General features: G+C 31.3%; 1 protein-coding gene across 2 annotated transcripts; it reads left to right on the forward strand.

Annotated features, from left to right (window-relative positions):
* The first annotated feature begins 8664 nt into the window (after positions 1–8664).
* Positions 8665–11892, forward strand: LOC105223451 (serine/threonine-protein kinase tricornered). 2 transcript variants are annotated; one of them, XM_011201187.4, is made up of 6 exons: positions 8665–8893; positions 9530–10060; positions 10309–10518; positions 10577–10683; positions 10758–11242; positions 11311–11892. In XM_011201187.4, the coding sequence occupies exons 2-6, from the start codon at positions 9596–9598 to the stop codon at positions 11403–11405; spliced, it is 1362 nt and encodes a 453-aa protein (XP_011199489.1). In that variant the 5' UTR covers positions 8665–8893; positions 9530–9595; the 3' UTR covers positions 11406–11892. The 2 variants fall into 2 exon arrangements, with proteins under 2 accessions (XP_011199489.1, XP_019844874.1); XM_019989315.3 differs by having other exon boundaries at positions 8665–8889.
* The last annotated feature ends 1162 nt before the right edge of the window (positions 11893–13054 follow it).

A 13054-nucleotide genomic window follows, 5' to 3' on the forward strand; every position in this document is an offset into this window, starting at 1 on the left:
ATCCAGATGAGAGTGCAGCATATGTATGTATTTTCAAAGGCTTATTACACCCAAAGCTTTAAATGATATCATAAGTTCATTTATTAAATCTTTTTAATTTTCCGCTTTATGGTTACCTAGAAAATTTTGAACAACATTCACAAAACATTTCCAGGCGAGTTTTTCCTGATCATTCCGTTTTTCTTCAAAGCTCTTTTCGCCTCGCTGAGTTAGGAGAATTTCTCAGTTAGATATAAAAATCCATCTCCATCTTTAGGCATAGCTTTTACAAAATTTTTTTATCAGGCCAAGCTTTATGTGCAACGGTGGAAAAGAGGTCATCAGGGTTCACTAGAGGATCATTTTTAACATTTTTATGGCTTGGAGTTAGTGATTTACGCTTGGGCCACACTTTCTTTGTATAGCGACTTTTTCTGTCTCTATTGTCTCATTTACAAATAAAATAGCAAAATTTCGTATAACCAAGTAGTCCAAGTAAAAGTGCAATGACTTTAAAATCACCACAAATTTTCCAAGCGTGTTTACTGTATTCAATTTTTTCAAGTATAAATCTCATATTTTCGTAAGTCTCTTTCATATTAGAACCATGAGCAATCGGCACTGAAGGAAGTTTGTTTCCGTTATGCAGTTTCTGTTTTCAAACTAGTTTTTGAAGAGACAATAAACAGTCACCAGTGAATAAATTCATCACAACAGGAACGTTACAATAGACTAAATCACCTCCTTCAGAAAAGTAAGGTTTTATTTCATCGTCACGACGTTGAAAATAAGAAATCTTTGTACCACGAGAAAATAAATTCCAGTCGTTTAAAAAAGCTCATCCTATTTTTTAGACAGATTTAAATCACGTGCTAAATCGTTTAAATCACGTTGTGTCAATAAGTGCGGCTCTTTTGAAGTTGACGGTTCATAACTTGAGTCACTATCTTCAGATACCTTATTATGCTGACTGAGAAGAAATAGACTAGAATTCTACTTTTTGATTTGGAGGCATCGGCACAGGCAGTTCGGCACTATGTAGGATGGGTCTCTTGGCCGAAGACAAGTTTGGATACTGGATAGTGTGTTTGGATTTGGTAGTTATACCTTTTGTTTGAGTCAAACAAAAATAACAATCACTTACATGATCCTTTGGTTCCGTCCAAATCATTGGTATAGCAAATGACAAATGTCTGGGTTCTTGTTTAGCCCAACCTAAAAGGAGCCTCAAACACGTTACACAACATTTACATATGTGGAACCCAGGATTTGTCTTGATTCCTCACAGGAAAATCAAAATAGTCTAAATAGCACTGTTCAATTAGCGATGTGAAATTTCGACGCTGAGATGTAAAAGTTAATTCTCCACACACGTAATAAAAATTGTCCGGGTTGTTCAAACACTTTCGTGGCATATTTACGATCTAACTAACGTAAATAAATGTAATATAGCAAACACAATAGTTGCACAGTCGACTAAATGTAGTTATTTAAACAAAGAAACGTACATATATGAGGTCAGAAATGAATATGTAGCTATCACAAGGAAACTGATTGTGATAGAAACAAAACTGTTATATATTTTTAATGAGGGTAAACCAACATACATAAATAAAAACCGGGCAAATCATTCGAATTTTAATAGATACGGCAGCAACCAGTTCATATAATTACTATACGAACTGGAATTTATAATAACAAAAACACTTTAGTAATTAAGAAGAGGATAATAACCATTAATGGTTCGACCATCATAAAACAATTTCATAATATTAATCTATAGGGCGTATAAGAACGTTTTTATGAAATTGATAACTTTGAGAGCGATCTCTTAATTGGAATTAATTTGTTAAATAAAATCGGAGCCACAATAGATATTCCAAATCGGAAACTAATTTATGGAAATAAAAAAGAGAGAAAATACATTTTCTCAATGATTTAATTTTTAAACACCTTGGAACAAGATACATAGTTCTAAGACGCCAGCCGAAGTTCATGCCGGCAAAATAAAACAAAAAAATAATGGAGAAAACCCGAAAAAAATATAAAAATACAAAACTTAAACTACTTGGAACAAAAAAATCCTAAGACGCTAGCCGAAGAAAGTATCGACAATATTAAAAATAAACAAAATACTAAAATTGTGGAACAAACAAGTTCTACAAACAAGTTCACAATATACATATGTACATACATATGTCAAAGAAAAGAGTTATTAACCTTGATCAGGAAGAAATAACTGCTGCGAAACTTTAAAGAAAGCATTACAAAAACAAATTGAACTTGCTCAACCAGATTTTGAAAAAAAATTTGTTTAACCGACTACCAAATTTTTATATACCAAATTATTCCCGAATGATATTACTAATAAAGAAGATCAAGGGGCAGTAATTGAACAAACCCATAATAGACCGCGTACAAATTGTAGGGAAAACTTGGCACAAATAAGACAACAATGTTATTGGCCTTTAATGATAAAGCAATTTAAACAATATGCAAAAAATTGCAGCATATGCAACACAAATAAATATGAAAGACATCCAAAACAAATTCCAATAGAGGAAGCTCCTATACCACAAAAAGAGGGAGAACAATTTCACGAAAATTAAAATTTCTTACGTCCATTGATTCTTATTCCAAGTTTATGACAATAAAATATATTGAGACAAATCGAATTTAGAAGGAAAAATTCTAGAACTTATACAACCGTTCTTAGATATAAAAAGTATAGTTATCGACAATGAACCAGGTTTAAGTACAATTCAATTCAAATCCTTAATGGAACGACTAAATATAAAAATTTATTACTGTACACCACGTCATAGCACTAGTAATAGGTAAATAGAAAGGGTTCATTCGACATTAAAAGAAATTTCAAGATGTTTAAAACAGGAATATAGTTTAATTATTAACTTCGAAGCTATCATTAGAGCGGCTTAATAATATAATAATACAATACACTCACAACAGGTAAAAAATCTTTTAATATTTTATTTTAAAAAGAAACCCACGTAGACTTGAAAGCCACGTTAAAAAGGCTCAGGAACAGATGTTACAGTATCATAATAAGAAAAGGATTACAAAAAGCTGTCGTAAAGGATATACATATGAGAAAATATACGGGGAAAGGAATAATTTAAATCCTAAATATCAAAAACAAATAGTTACTGAAGATTTAGGAAATAAAGTAAAAATACAAAATAGAAATAGAATAATATACATATAAAGACAATATTAAAGTTGAAATTCATTGTCTTATAGGCACAATGAAGACATTTTTACAGATTTCGTTGATACTTTTATATATCAACAATACTGTATCAGACATAATTAACTACCCAAGAGTAAATTAGTAATGGAAAGTAAAATAAAAAAATGCGAAAATAACTTCTATTCAGTTCAATTTTGTAAAAAGAATTAAATAATGCATTTTGTAAGGTAAAACAAGAAAAAACGTTAACTTCGGTTGCACCGAAGCTAAATACCCTTCACAGGTGCATTTCTGTTAGTAACTATGTGTTCAGTTTGTATGGAAGATATATGCTATAGTAATCCGATCTGAACAATTTCTTCGGAGATTACATTGTTGCCTTAGAAAATAATATATACCAAATTTCGTGAAGATATCTTGTCAAATGTGAAAGTTATCCATACAAGCATTTGATTCCGATCGTTCAGTTTGTATGGCAGCTATATGTTATAGTGGTCCGATATCCGTTCCAAAAAATGAGCAGCTTCTTGAAGAAAAAATGACGTTTGCAAAATTTCAAAACGATATCTTAAAAACTGTGGGACTAGTTCGTATATATACAGACAGACGGACATGGCTTAATCGACTCAGCTCGACATACTGATCATTTATATATGTATATACTTTATAGGGTCTCCGACGCTTCCTTCTGGGTGTTACAAACTTCGTGACAAACTTAATAAACCCTGTTCAGTGTATAAAAATGTTAATAAAACTATCGACACAAATTAATAACTTACAGAATTTATATTCAAAGACGGTGGGGGAATTAACACCAGCAATAGCTAACGGCACTTATGCCTAAAATAAACAATAACCATATAAATTCATTATTAAACGAATGTGTCAAATATGTTATCGAAGCATCGCCAATTATAGCCCTGACAGACGACAACGCTAATTTGCATTAGCGGGCTTAATTTACATTTACTTGCGCATTTGACCCATGTTAATGCAAATTTGTAATGCACAAGAATTTCGTGCATTTAGCTGAATTTAGCAAATTTTTGTTATTTTTTGACAGATGTCGCTTGAAGTCTGCCGCCTCCTTTGCGTTTACAGCATCAAAGGTAAGCAGTTTTAAATTGCTAATTAAATTATGTGCAAGTATATTAATAAAAACAAATTTTAATATTTTTAGATGACAGAAAATAAACAACGCACAGTTTGCTACATATTTTTCCAATATTCTTAACTTTTTCGCACGCATGCTCACATGCTCTCTTCGCAATACAATCAATTATTTCTTTTAATTTCACTCTATTATATTTGAACGTATTTAATAATAAACGAATTTTTTCGTTAAATTTACATATGTATATTGATTTTCGAAAAATATCAAAATTTCTTTTAATAACTTCCCTTATTCATTTTTATTACATTTTTTTTTAAATAAATAAACAAATTTCGCAATCAGCTGTCTAAATGCACAAGTCTGCCGTCTCTCGCCATAAAATTTCAAGGCGCATTAGCGTTAATTAATGCGAATTAATTTTACTTGTCTGTCAAGGCTATTAGAATTGTATAACGATACTCTGTATCTAGGCTTAAAATATCAATTGTATAAATATAAGTGAAATAAAGATCCTTCCGTTTAGTTTGGAATATAACTCACTAGATCCACATCTTTTTAAAATCCACCCCGCGTTCGCCCAAAAAATAATTTGCATAAGTACATACAGTGGCGGACAAAAGTCTACATACACCCCCTGTTTTCTTCGATGTGAGAGTACAGAAAGTTTTTAGAAAAATGTATTTATACAGTTTTATTCTAATATTTATTATAATAGCAATTAACTAAAAAAATCCATTATTTAACATAAAACAACAAATTTATGGAAGAAAAACTCAAAAATTGCTTTGACAAAAGTCTACATACAGTTCAAATCTCATACTTTGTACATTGTTATATTAACAGTAAGGTAACGTTAGCCTTTTTCTTTTATTTCAATATGTTTATTGTTTGATATTTATTGAATTTAGTTGTGGTTTAAACACTTAAATAGCTATAATGGCTCCGCGAAATGAAATATCAATTGATGTAAGAAATTTGGTGATAAAAGAAAGAAAAGAAAAAAAATCATATGGTGAAATTTCTAAAAATTTCTGTTTTGAGTCGAGCAATAGTACAGACAATTCTAAAAAACTTTAAAAATAATGGTTCCAACGAAAATTAACCGCGCAGTGGACCCCCAAAAAAACAATCTCGTAGATACGTCAGCCTGATTCTCAACGAAGTAGACCAAAATCCAAAAGTAAATGCTCCAAATATAGCCGAACGCATAGCGAGTACGTCACAAATGAGTATCCAACCAAGAACAATAAAAAAAAACTCTAAACGATAACGGATTCCACAGTAGAAAACCACGGAAGAAACCTTTTATTTCTGAAAAAATCGGAAAATTCGTTTAAAGTTCGCCAAAAAACACAAAGAAAAGGAAATGGATTTTTGGAAAAAAGTTTCATTTACAGATGATTCTAAATTCCCTCTTTTTGGTAGTGATGAAAGTGCTGAAATTTGATGGAAAACTAACGCCACGCTTGAACCGAAGAACGTAGTATCAATTGTGAAGCTCGGTGACGACAGCGTAATGGTTTGGGGAGTTGTTGCGGCCTCTGGAGTTAGAAATTCGGACTTTATTGAAGGTGAAATGGACGGTTATAAGTATAAGTCTCTGTTGCAACATAATTTGAAGCCTTTGGTGGATAATTTAGGGCTCGGTTCCGGTTGGATATTTCAACAAGATAACGATCCGATGCATGCGGCGCAAATTGTCAAGGATTGGTTGCATTATTATACTCCAAGTGAATTAAATACACCACCTCAAAGTCCAAATATGAATATTATTGAACATGTATGGGAGATTTTGGAGCGTAGAATTAGAAAGAATCAAATTTCTAGCTCTGCTCTACTCTAAGAGCGCATATTGGGACCTTGGAACAGCATTACATTTGCAGCGTTGACAAATTTAGCAGAATCAATGCCACGGCGTCTTCAAGCAGTTATAGATACCAATGGGGACCCAACTAAATACTAAAACGTCCTAATAACTAGCATTTTTTACAGTTTTTCGCACAGAACTAAGATATTTTTGTACTGTATGTAGACTTTTGTCAACACAATATTTGAGTTTTTATTCCATAAATTTGTAGTTTTATATTAATTAATGGATTTTTTAAGTTTGTTGTTATTAGAAAGAAGATTAGAATAAAACTGTATCAACACATTTTTCTAAAAAGTTTTTGTACTCTCACATCGAAGAAAACAGGGGGTGTATGTAGACTTTTGTCCGCCACTGTATGTATGTGCGATCGCTTGGTCTCTTCAGATGTTATCAAAACTTTTTCAGAACAAGGCACATAAATACTTACATATACATACATATGTATGTAAATATATAGCTTATCAATTTTTCAATGTTTATGGTTTTTCAAAAAACCATACCTTATTATATCTTACAAATGTTTCATGGAATCCATCATGAAATACATAGATAAATTTGAACATATACATACATATGTATATATGTACTTACATATGTTCTTTGATATCAAATAAATACCGATTTTCTATAAATTGTATGCAGAGTACTTGCGCTTTATAAGTAAGGAATCTGTTAATGTAGAGCTCTTAACATTCGAATTAACATTATTTTTCTCATTTAACACTAAAAATGCTCAATTCTGCTATTTTCGAACACCCTGTGGTGAAATATAACATATAATCATATGACAGACGTTCTCTGTATATAATTTACGTTCTCTACCTATAGTCTTGCCAGCATGAAAATTAAGAGTGTGTTACTAAAAAAATGTGTAATAACAATTGATAATTTAAAACAAATAAATTTACCTATTTACTTATTTTTTGCATAAAAAATTTCAAAAAATATTAAAATTTCATTACGAAATTGTGTAAATGCAAAAGGACAGCTGTGTTGTCTTATGTACATAAACGCCGGCCATTGTTATATCGCTGCCTTCTTACAAATATTCATTTAGTAGGATTCACGACGCCATTTAAAGTTCATTGGCGTGCTGCCATGTTGTGTCGCTTTCTATGTATTCAGAGCGTGACGCAAAGCAAATCAAAAGTTTTACGTGAATTTACAGTAAGTGTAAATGAACATTTCGAACTACTGAACGTATTGAGTGGCACTAGAAGATTATTTGCCGATAATGAGCGACAAAATAATCCCCTTTTGAACGCAATATAACGGAAGAAATAATTTTACATTGATTTTGCGTACACAGATTACACATTTTACAGTGCTAAATGGAAAATAAAATACTGACAGTTGAAGTTCAAAACATCCCAATTATGTCGTTTGAATAAACATAACATAAACATAAATGCATGTTCATTAAGATCTCGTAATCAACTACAAAAATTATATTTCTACCTAATCTTTCATCTAACTAAAATTAAGTTTGCAATATTTCGGCTAAATAAAAATTCAAAAGTAGTCATGAACTTTTCTTGCTGGCCCCCAAAATAAAAGCGGAAGCAGCAAAATGCTGTAAAAAATTCCTTATGCCCATAGTTTTAGTATGACCCTTGCCTAAATAAACTGTGCGACAACGCAGAGGTTTGAAATATTCGATTTCGACATGCATTCTTAAAAATTTCTTGACGCGCGATATTTAATGCTTGCACAAATGAATTAAAGTATTATTAATAAAATTAATCGTTTTGGAGTTTTTTTTTTGTATTAATTTAAGAATTTAAATGAGAATTTGATATTAAGTTGCCGCTTTATTTGGGGATGCCGCGTCGGCGATAACGTGTCGCGTAAAGCTTTTGTTTAGGTATGCTAGTTATTTAGAGTATTATTTCTGTACTGAATGAAATAAATATTAACATAAATAAATTAAGAATTAAGAATTAATAACATATATGTATTAACATATACTTGCTGTTGTACACAGCGGTTCTTTTTAATTCGTTTATTTCTAAATGCATATCTGTATTCATATTTGTGTGTAAAATTTTACTTACCTCAAGAACTAGGTAAAATTATAACATCCGGATTCACCAAAAAAACGTAAAAAATTCACCTTTGTCTGTTTGCATCAATGTCAAATTTACTCCCTTAACCAATAATATTTTATATATGCTTGACTAAAAAGTTATTTTTTTCTATTTTGTTAAATAATTCCTTAAATAATATAAATAAACACAATTACTAAGCTATTTTTTTAATATTCTGTCATACGGAATAATAACTTGAAAGACATTAAAGCCGTTTTTTACGGATCTGCCAACATCGCAAAATATAGGTATTCTTTAATATTATAATTATTTCTAAAGTAAAAATACTTTTATTTTATTAAACTAAAGCTGCCAAAGCGAAAACATTCTTAGTAATATGTTCCATTTTTAGTGTCTGTAGTTCATATAGGTAAATGAATAAATAATTCCGACTGGCAATGCTTTCGTATTTCAGTCAATATTTTCATTTTTATTCCGGCCACAAGTATTTTATCGGGAAATCTCTTATTTCTATCGTATTAAGAAATTGTAGGAAAATACACAAACTTTACTATTTGATGATGATATTTATAAATTGTGGAGCAATGAAATAAGGTCAAAAAAGTGCGAATAATTAGAAAACTGATTCAACTGCTAGCGTTATATCCAATCTTACAAGCTCCGTGAAGTAGGTATAGTTGATATATGCTTTGTTTTCTTTGATTCTGATGCAAACGTGTGTGATCAGGGCCAATGAAAACTATAAGTATTGAATGCCATGAAAGTAAGATTTGAACATACATGTTTTCTTCCGAAGTCAAACGTACTCGTGTGATTTAAATCATATGTATTCTTTGCTTTGGTATTAATTAATATTGTATATGTTATTTACATCAAATAAGGCGTCCAATATAAAACACTTCTTTCTGTATTTGAATTTAAATTATTGGCCAAAAGTAAAAAAACAAAAAATTGGTACCTAAAATTTTAAAATGTCTGAGATCGCTAAGTAATATTTTCGGGCTACGAAACGTAAATATTTTCATCAATCCTAAGTCTGTTTTGAATAGTCTTTTATCGTACAATGCCAATGTTTATAATTCATTGCACCCTCAATCCGAGCGAAAAAAGTAATACGGGTCATATATTGGACTCGCTTATATTTCCCCGAACAGATAACGAATTTAACAGTTAAATATTTTCATGATATATTTATTTGTTTAATTTTAATTATTTAATATATTTTGAAATATTTCAGTCTGAATTTTGAATATTATAATTTTGGAATATGTCTATATAAATTTATATTTTTATATGCTATTTTTAAGGTTCTCTTAATCATTTAATTTTACAACATTGTGCTAACTGTTGTAAGTATCAAAGATCCTGTAATTATGAGTGCGGACGGTTCTTCCATACGCTTCAGCGACCACACATTGGACAAAGCAACAAAAGCTAAAGTAACATTGGAAAATTATTACAGCAACTTAGTAACTCAATACGGAGAACGCAAACAACGCCTAGCTAAATTAGAGGCTCAGCTGAAGGACGAAAGTCTAACGGAATCTCAAAGACAGGAGAAAAGATTACAACATGCCCAAAAAGAAACAGAATTTTTACGTCTGAAAAGACTGCGGTTAGGAGTTGAGGATTTCGAAGCATTGAAAGTTATTGGAAGAGGAGCGTTTGGGGAAGTGCGACTAGTACAGAAAAAAGACACAGGGCATGTGTATGCTATGAAAGTGCTGCGTAAAGCTGATATGCTTGAAAAGGAACAAGTGGCTCATGTCCGCGCCGAACGCGATGTTCTTGTTGAAGCAGACCACCAATGGGTAGTTAAAATGTACTACAGTTTTCAGGTGAGCTCTAATATCTTAAATAAATATATAAATAAATAGAAAATATCACTAACGCAGCACATAGTCGAAAGATTTGAAATACATAAGTATGTACATATGTATTATATCGTACGCCATGTAAATTTTTCTAATATAAGCAATAAGATTAACGAAGTTAAATTTTTTAAAGACAATAAATTCGTATTTTGACAAAAAGAAAAGTATTGACGATTTAAAGACATTTTTGCTAATTTTTTTTCATTGAAAAGGATCCCGTAAATTTGTATTTAATTATGGAGTTCTTACCGGGTGGAGATATGATGACCCTCCTAATGAAAAAAGATACTCTCTCAGAAGAATGCACGCAATTCTACATTAGTGAAACGGCATTAGCAATAGACTCAATACATAAATTGGGATTTATTCATAGAGATATAAAGCCGGATAATTTGCTTCTCGATGCACGTGGACACCTAAAGGTTAGTTAAGTATTAATAATTTTTGCTTTAAACTTTACAACGTTTAACACTAATGCAGCTTTCTGATTTCGGACTGTGTACGGGATTGAAAAAATCACATCGCACCGATTTTTACCGGGACCTTTCACAAGCTAAACCATCCGATTTTATTGGAACATGCGCCAGGTAATTTTAATTTATTGTCTTCTTCTTCTTTTTGGTTATAGATATTCGATTTTTACTGAAATTTGAAATTTTAGTCCAATGGATTCAAAAAGGAGAGCAGAATCATGGAAACGGAATCGTAGAGCTTTGGCATACAGCACTGTTGGTACACCTGACTACATTGCTCCTGAAGTATTCTTACAGACTGGTTACGGACCGGCTTGTGACTGGTGGTCATTAGGCGTAATAATGTATGAAATGCTAATGGGTTATCCACCATTTTGCTCTGATAATCCCCAAGATACATATCGCAAAGTGATGAACTGGCGGGAAACATTAATATTTCCACCGGAAATACCAATATCCGAGGAAGCAAAAGATACCATTGTCAAATTCTGCTGCGAAGCTGACCGCCGTCTAGGCTCACAACGTGGTCTGGATGATTTAAAATCTGTGTCGTTTTTCAGAGGAGTTGATTGGGAACATATTAGAGAGCGTCCTGCAGCTATACCCGTTGATGTGCGTTCTATCGATGATACGTCCAATTTTGACGAATTCCCTGATGTTTCACTCGAAATACGTAGGTTTAAAATTTTTTTTTACCCGCATATTCATTCAACATTAACAAATCATATTACATATTTACAGCATCTGCCCCTATACCTCAAGGCAGCGAAATAGCCAAGGATTGGGTGTTCATTAACTACACATTTAAGCGCTTTGAAGTACGAAATTTGGAATGAAGCTGCTATATGAGCACTGCTACGTAGATATAATTTATAAAATTTGATTCAATGATTTAATATCGAACTTTAATATTTGAAAATTGTATTTATTGAGTTTAATTAGACCAGTGTGCATAAATAATTAATTTTATTCATACATAATAATTATTTCCAACTAATAAGTGTTAGTGTAGTGGACAGTTTGTGATGATTATTTGAAATTATATTGTAAGTCTTGTTTAAAAAATGTCTTTGAAAGGTATATATCGTCTAAAATGCAATAATAAGAATCCATAAGTATTAGGAATTTTTTTTTTTATTGGTTACCTTTCACTACATATTACATATGTATGTATATGTACACAATTTTAAACTTTAGCTTCAGATATAACCAAGTTATAAACATATTTCAAATAAGACTAGTTTCCTTCTCTTGTAAACTTATGAGAATGTATTGTCTTGTATTTTAGATCACGATTTGCTCTCTTTTATCATAGATTTTTTTTTTGTTTTCGATACAAACATATACATAATTATGATTCTAAATTCATTCATATGGGCTTAGTAAATAAAAACCTTCTCAAATTAGTGGGCAATATTCATATTTGTTGAAGAATATTACTAACAGAATTATATTTGACTTTTCTATTAAAAATTCTAAAAATATTAATATGTGTATTAACTGATAAAATAATATGCTATGCACTGCATAATACTTAATATAAAATAATGTTTAATTTTCGCTTATTTGCTAGATGTTACGTATAAAAATGTTAAGAAATGGACTTATTGTCTGCGAAAAATTTTAAATTATTTTTGGTAATGCATAGAAATAAACGATAAAAATATCATAACAAAAATAACGCAATTACGATGAATGTGAATTTGCAAAATACAAGCTTTAAAGTATTTTCTTTTAACTTTTCATCTTGACCTTAATGAATGAATTTTGTGAGAATCCTTTAATTATTCTTCCTCTTCGGGAGCCATTGTCCGACTTCGGATACTTTCTTCTTCTTGATAGTTGCTACCCAACTGGGGGCCCTATCCTGTATCAAATCAAGCAAATCCTCCGACTTTGTTCATGAACTGCTCCATTTCGTTAACTTAACAGATTGACTGAGTCGTCTTTATGCAATTTAGAGAAACATTTTCTCTGATCTCTGTGTCATCGTCAAGAAAAATTGTTTTAATTTACATACCAATCGATACCAATATTATGAATACATTTGTTTGTTAAGCTTTCACGCCGAAACCACATAACAGATCATTATAAAATTGTTCATACATATATTCCTATAGTCCTTAGAAAGGACTTCGGATTCTTCCTATTAAAATATATATGTATATAGATATGTATACACGTTTACGGATTTTTTTGGCAGATCATATCCTATTTTAAAAACTTATGTATATTTGAAAATTGAAAAAAAATAAATAAATTTGGCAGAAGTGGTAGCGAAATAGTAGCTCCGTTAAAGCTACACCTCCTTCGGCACCACGCCCAGACAGTATTATCTAATAGTGCTGGACTTGCGAGACAGTACGCCTTCGCACTACACTTTTAACTCGGGTTGCTTCAGCTTGTATTTGGACCTGCAAGACCACCGTTCAGCACTATTTCACACTGCACACACTCCTTGCAGGATTCGTATTGTTGTTGTTGG

Source organism: Bactrocera dorsalis, chromosome 5 (genome assembly GCF_023373825.1).
Source record: "Bactrocera dorsalis isolate Fly_Bdor chromosome 5, ASM2337382v1, whole genome shotgun sequence".
Classification (NCBI taxonomy): Eukaryota; Metazoa; Arthropoda; class Insecta; order Diptera; family Tephritidae; genus Bactrocera; species Bactrocera dorsalis.